Raw genomic sequence first — 6,000 nt, 5'->3', positions numbered from 1 at the left:
TGGTGGATCAAGGGTTAATAGTGTTAGTAGGTAGATTGCGTTTTGGGGGTGGCAGATAAGGATTTAATAGTGTTAATAGGTAGATTGCGTTGTGGGGGGTTGGCGGATTAGGGGTTAATACACTTTATTAGTTATTGAGGTGGGGAGATGTCGGTTGAGAGGTACATATTGAGCATGCGTTAGGTGTTTGTTAAGACTTCCAGGGAGTTACGGTGCTTATATACTCAACGCAAGGCTTGCTGCTCCTGTCTATGTGTGGCGAGTTGAAAATGGAGTAAAATGTATCCAATTTCGCTGCGTAAGTCCTTGCGCTGAATATGTGATACCGACTTGCGACGCAGGTTCTATGTTAGTTTATGGGAGTAAAAACAGTGGGCGACGGGTAAAATATACGTGCCGCATTTGTATATGGCGCATATATGTGATTTTGCGGGTGAACGCCAACACTGCATATGTGATCGAGCCCAGGGAGTCACTAGCTGACATGGCTGGCTCCCCAAAGAGAACATGCCATTTTAAATGATAAAATCAGAATAGCAGCAAATAGATTAACTAAAAAAAGGCTAAAATCAGACAAAGATGCCTGCCACCTTCTGCTCCCTGATACTACTGATAGCCCTGCTTGTGCATGTTACTACTTCCCCCTGCCTGCATTGGTTACCACGGTAATAAATTAGTTTATACACAGACACCGGAGCTAAGAATCAAACTCCTCACACACTGCTCTGTGGAACGATTTTCTTGAAGCTAGGACCTTATTTCACAGAGCAGAGCATGGTTAGCCTGATTAGTTTGTATGTGTCCTGCTGTTCTAAATTTTAGCACATAAAAACTACAGTTCATTACACAGAGCTGAGCCAGTCAGGGCGCGTAGGGAAAACTCCTAGCTCTATCATAAGTATTACATACGTATTCATAAGAAAACACAGCAAGTTTTTTATCATATTAAAAAGCTTTAGCTGCAAAATGTGCAATACATGGATATTGACTTTTTTTTTTACCTACATGGAATGCTTTATTTAAAAAGTACACTTTTGTTTTTGACTACGCTGTCCCTTTAATCTGTGACGTTGTTGTTTTTCCTGAGGCAGCATGCTAGAACACTGGACTTTCAGCTGATAGGGGTGTGTGCCACAGCACGTCAATGGGAGAGGGAGTGTCTATTACCCAAGAAGGTGAAAGAAGGAGGGTCCTGGGGTGGGCATGTCATGTGAATTGGCACATGCTGCTGGAAAGAAATAGTTTGGCAGCAGCAAGGATCAGAGCAAGACTGTGGTAGGCAGTTCCTAAAGAAATTACTGGGAGAATTAACAATTCATTCTGTGGCTGGAGTGTACTATACAAACAGAAGAGACTTGATAACAGAGGAGCTGATAATTGTTTTTAGATGATGCTGTGTAATATTTTAGTGTCAATGATAAATAATACAAAGACCAGAAGAATCCATGAAAATATGGAACATTCTAAACTACAGATCCCACATTAAATGTTGATCTAGAACTGACTTTCTTTTAATTGGATGCTCCTTTGGGACCTGCAACAATATTTATTGCTTAAACTAGCATTTTTTTAAAAAATAGACCACATAAACTGGTGTAAACAGTTCATCATACTCTCAAATGAAAGAAAAATCAATGCACCTTACAACTGACTGACAACACTATTTAGGAATCCAGCTCGTTCAAATATTTTGCTTACCCTGGTGGTTGGAGAAGGGCAGAAACTGCTTATCAGGACTAAAAAAACTACATCCAATGGTGCTAAATTTGATTTTATTATCCATAGAATTTTAAGATCTAATTTTTTTGGAAACTCAAATTTTGATAAAAGAACGGACATCAACAAAAACATCACAGTCATCTATCCTATCATACTAGAAAGTGTTAAGCAGCGATCCATTAATCCTTAACTTTGGGATTTCACACCTCTTCTGTATTTCTTATTAATGTTTGAACTATCTCCAACCTAACATCACCATGAGAGGTAAGAATCTATATGTATGTCTTTAAAATAATATTTTTTTTATATCCTATAGATTCCACATAAGCAGATTATCAGGTAACTTAGTGTCATATGGATATGTGTGTGTTCCAGGTGACTTAGTTAGGGGTTGTAGTTTCAAATGTCTAGCAAAATGAAACATTGCAGCTGGCATTGTAATTGGGCACCAAAACAAAACAGGTCTGTGTTGTTAGGGAGGAGTTATAAACTTGACAGCCTGTTTATTGAGTTTGCTGGGACTTTGGCCATAAATAAAATAATTTTTTAGAGGAGATTTTTGGTAGGAACAAAGTGTCCTAATGGCAGTAACTGACATTATTAAACAAGGCTGTGGAAAATTACTACATTGTCTTGTTATAAAAAAAGGAGTTTCAAGCAAAGATATTGTGATCTTCAAAAGGTATACTGCTAAATGAGACCTGTTGTTTTTGTCTGGACTCTTGAAATTGTCTATCTGTTAGCCATAGGCATAGCTACGTTACTCAAACATTACATAAATCCATCTTATTACTGTACCACAAGGGGTCAGTTTATATATGAAGGTTGCATTTGTGCTTTCATCAGTTGCTGCAGATTCCTATTGTATTAATGGTTTTTAACAATGTCTGTGACTATTTAACACATTTCAGCCAAAGCATTGGTCACAATTGCCATCTGATGTACAATATTATAATATATTTGTTATGTATTAAACTGAAAAACACAGCAACTAAGGATGCCTCAAATTCATATACATCCCACATGGTTTGGTCACATCAGTATTTATTTTATTTTGATTTGTTCTCTAACCAAGATTAATGGGACACTGAACCCAAATTTGTTCATTTGTAATTCAGAAAGAGCATGCAATTTTAAGCAACTTTCTAATTTACTCCGATTATCAATTTTTCTTCGTTCTCTTGCTATCATTATTTGAAAAAAGAAGGCATATAAGCTTTTTTTTGGTTTCAGTACTCTGGACAGCACTTTCTTATTGGTGGATGAATTTATCCACCAATCAGCAAGGACAACCCAGGTTGTTCACCAAAAATGGGCCGGCATCTAAACTTCTTGCATTTCAAATAAAGATACAAAGAGAATGAAGAAAATTTGATAATAGGAGTAAATTAGAAAGTTGCTTAATCTGAATCACGAAATTAAATTTTTGAGTACAGTGTCCCTTTAAAGGGACAGTTTACTCAAATATTTTCTCCCCTTTAATTTGTTCCCAATGATCCACTTTACCTGCTGGAGTGTATTAAATTGTTTACAAGTAGCTCCTTTACCCTTATATTGGCATTTGAAATGGTTAATTTAGCATGTGGTATCCCCACCTATTCTGAAAGTTTGTGGCCGCGCGTACCAGCTATAGATAAGCTTTGTAAACACAGCCAGCAGAAGAAATTACACTCCCAGTGTGATAAAGCAGAGATAAGGTAATAAAATGTTGATTTTCCATTGATCTCTCAAAGTACTGGTGATTGTTTTAAGGACAGATATAAGATAAAGAAACATGTATATGTACACAATGTGATACAGTAATGAGATCTGATTATACCTACAAGCTCAACCCATTTTATTAGGCTGTGGCTTCAAAACACAAAATCAGAGCTTTAATATACAGAAATAAACCTTAAAAAGCCAATTTTAATAAATTTTTTACTCTGCAGTTGGTAAAAAAAGCAATTGTAAACACATTAAGGGAAAAACTATTTTACAGTATACTGTCCCTTTAAGTATATATAAAACCCTTTTATTTCTTTTTATTTGGACATATATGCCTCTTGTCATTTGGCTTTCAGGTAGTTCTCAGTAGTCCATTTAGATAATAGAAGTAAATGGGTAAGTTGTTTAAAATGGTATGTTCTATGTGAATCATGAAAGAAGAAAAAAATGGGTTTCATGTCCCTTTACTATATGGTAATAGTGAACCTCCTGCCTCTCAGAACCAGTATTTCCTATGGATAGCTTTGTGCTGCGCTAATATCTGCCTCCTGCATCTTCCCCCATGTTTCACAAGTGTAGATGTTGTCTTTATCACATTACCCCATTCTAAACACCCCATTAGCTTTCTCTTCATCACTGGGAGGGACACTTTTGTTTTACCTCTTCCTGGTCCCTTGTTTTGTTTCTAGAGGAGCTAGTTTTCCTGCTGGGCAGATGACAATGTCCTAGTGACCCAGTTCTGTGAGGGTGGCGCTGGCAGCTGGAGAATCTCAGGACTGTCATTGATCTCTTCCTACTTTCCAAGCCAAGAAATAAAGTAGTAGTACTGGCTCCTAAAATAAACAATACTAATGATTTCTCTCTGGTACACTGACTCATAATAATTGTCCCTAACAAAGTTACAAATACTTAATATAAAGATAATGATTCATTATAATTATATCCCTATATGTGCTCTTACTGACACACATTTACAATAATAGACTTGTTCAGGATTACACAATATTTCTATTGACACACATTTATAATTAACATTAAAACCAGATGACATAAGATATACATGCATGATATATGCTGCCACTGGCATACTGTTATACCCTAGCTTGTCTCACATGTAAACAAGGATACACATTAAAGGGACATGAAATCCGAGTCTTCTTTCATGATTTAGATAGGTCATACAGTTTTAAACAACTTTATAATTTACTTCTATTATCTAATTTGCTTCATTCACCTTTCCTTTGTTGAAAAGCATATCTAGAATGGCTCAGGAGCAAGGAACTAGCTGCTGATTAGTGGCTGAACTTGTATGCCCATTTTCATGTTCAGCCACCTCCCAGAGTGCATTGATGATTTTTCAATAAAATATATTAAGAGAATGAAGCAAAATTGATAACAGAAGTAAATTGGAAAGTTGTTTAAAAATGTATAATCTATCTGAATCATGAAAGAAAAAAAAAATGGGTTTTATGTCCCTTTAACCCCTTAATGACAACTGACGTACCAGGTACGTCCTGCAAAAACTTGCAGTTAGTGACAATGGACGTACCTGGTACGTCAGTTGTCTAAGAGAGTGCTGGAAGCGATCGCAATCGCTTCCAGCAGCTCTCAGGGTATTGCAGTGATGCCTCGATATTGAGGCATCCTGCAATACCCTTTAAAAAGCATCCGATGCAGAGAGAGCCACTCTGTGGCCCTCTCTGCACCGGTAGCGATGGGGCCGTTCGTTGGTGGGTGGGAGCTTACAGGGAGGAGGGTGGGCGGCCCATCGCTTACCCGGCATCCGGTTCCTTCAAGTGCATTGTGCACGCCGGATGCCGGGAGTGTGTGGGGGGCCTGCGTGCGCGCAGCAATCACTGCCACCAATGAATTTTGTTAAGAGGGAGGGGGGCAGCAAACTGTAATTTTTTTTTAATAATAATAGGATCTGGTAGGGTTAGGGGGGTGGGGGTACTGGGGGGGGCAGCTACACTACAGAAAAAATGAAAAAAAACATTTAAAAATAAAAAAAAAAACACTTTATTTTTTGGGGAAAACTGGGTACTGGCAGACAGCTGCCAGTACCCAAGATGGTGGCAATTAGGTAGGTGGGGAGGGTTAGAGAGGTGTTTGGGGGGGATCAGGGAGGTTGGGGGTTAAGGCAGGGGTCCATCACAGCTGAATAATTAAAAAAAAAAACAAAAAAAAACACCTTTTATTTTAGTACTGGCAGACTTTCTGCCAGTACTTAAGATGGCGGGGACAATTGTGGGGTGGGGGAGGGAAGAGAGCTGTCTGGGAGGGATCAGGGGGTGGGATGTGTCAGGTGGGAGGCTAATCTCTACACTAAAGCTAAAATTAACCCTGCAAGCTCTCTACAAGCTACCTAATTAACCCCTTCACTGCTGGGTTTAATACAAGTGTGGTGCGCAGCAGCATTTAGCGGCCTCCTAATTGCCAAAAAGCAACGCCAAAGCCATATATGTCTGCTATTTCTGAACAAAGGAGATCCCAGAGAAGCATTTACAACCATTTGTGCCATAATTGCACAAACTGTTTGTAAATAATTTCAGTGAGAAACCTAAAGTTTGTGAA

The 6,000-nt window shown here is 38.4% G+C and overlaps 1 protein-coding gene across 3 annotated transcripts in view; it reads left to right on the top strand.

Annotated features, from left to right (window-relative positions):
* The first annotated feature begins 1,246 nt into the window (after nt 1-1,246).
* LOC128649688 (nuclear receptor ROR-beta) overlaps nt 1,247-6,000 on the top strand; it is a 106,271-nt gene continuing 101,517 nt past the window's right edge. For all 3 annotated transcript variants that reach the window (XM_053703086.1, XM_053703085.1, XM_053703084.1), the window contains exon 1: nt 1,247-1,983. Coding sequence is in view for 1 of the 3 variants with exons in the window: in XM_053703085.1 (XP_053559060.1) it covers nt 1,977-1,983 (7 nt within the window). In the remaining 2 variants the exon portion in view is untranslated. The remainder of the gene's footprint in view (nt 1,984-6,000) is intronic.

This window comes from Bombina bombina, chromosome 2 (assembly GCF_027579735.1).
Source record: "Bombina bombina isolate aBomBom1 chromosome 2, aBomBom1.pri, whole genome shotgun sequence".
NCBI classification, from domain to species: domain Eukaryota; kingdom Metazoa; phylum Chordata; class Amphibia; order Anura; family Bombinatoridae; genus Bombina; species Bombina bombina.
The sequence above is the reverse complement of the archived record's forward strand: the minus strand, read 5'-3'. Positions and strand labels throughout refer to the sequence as shown.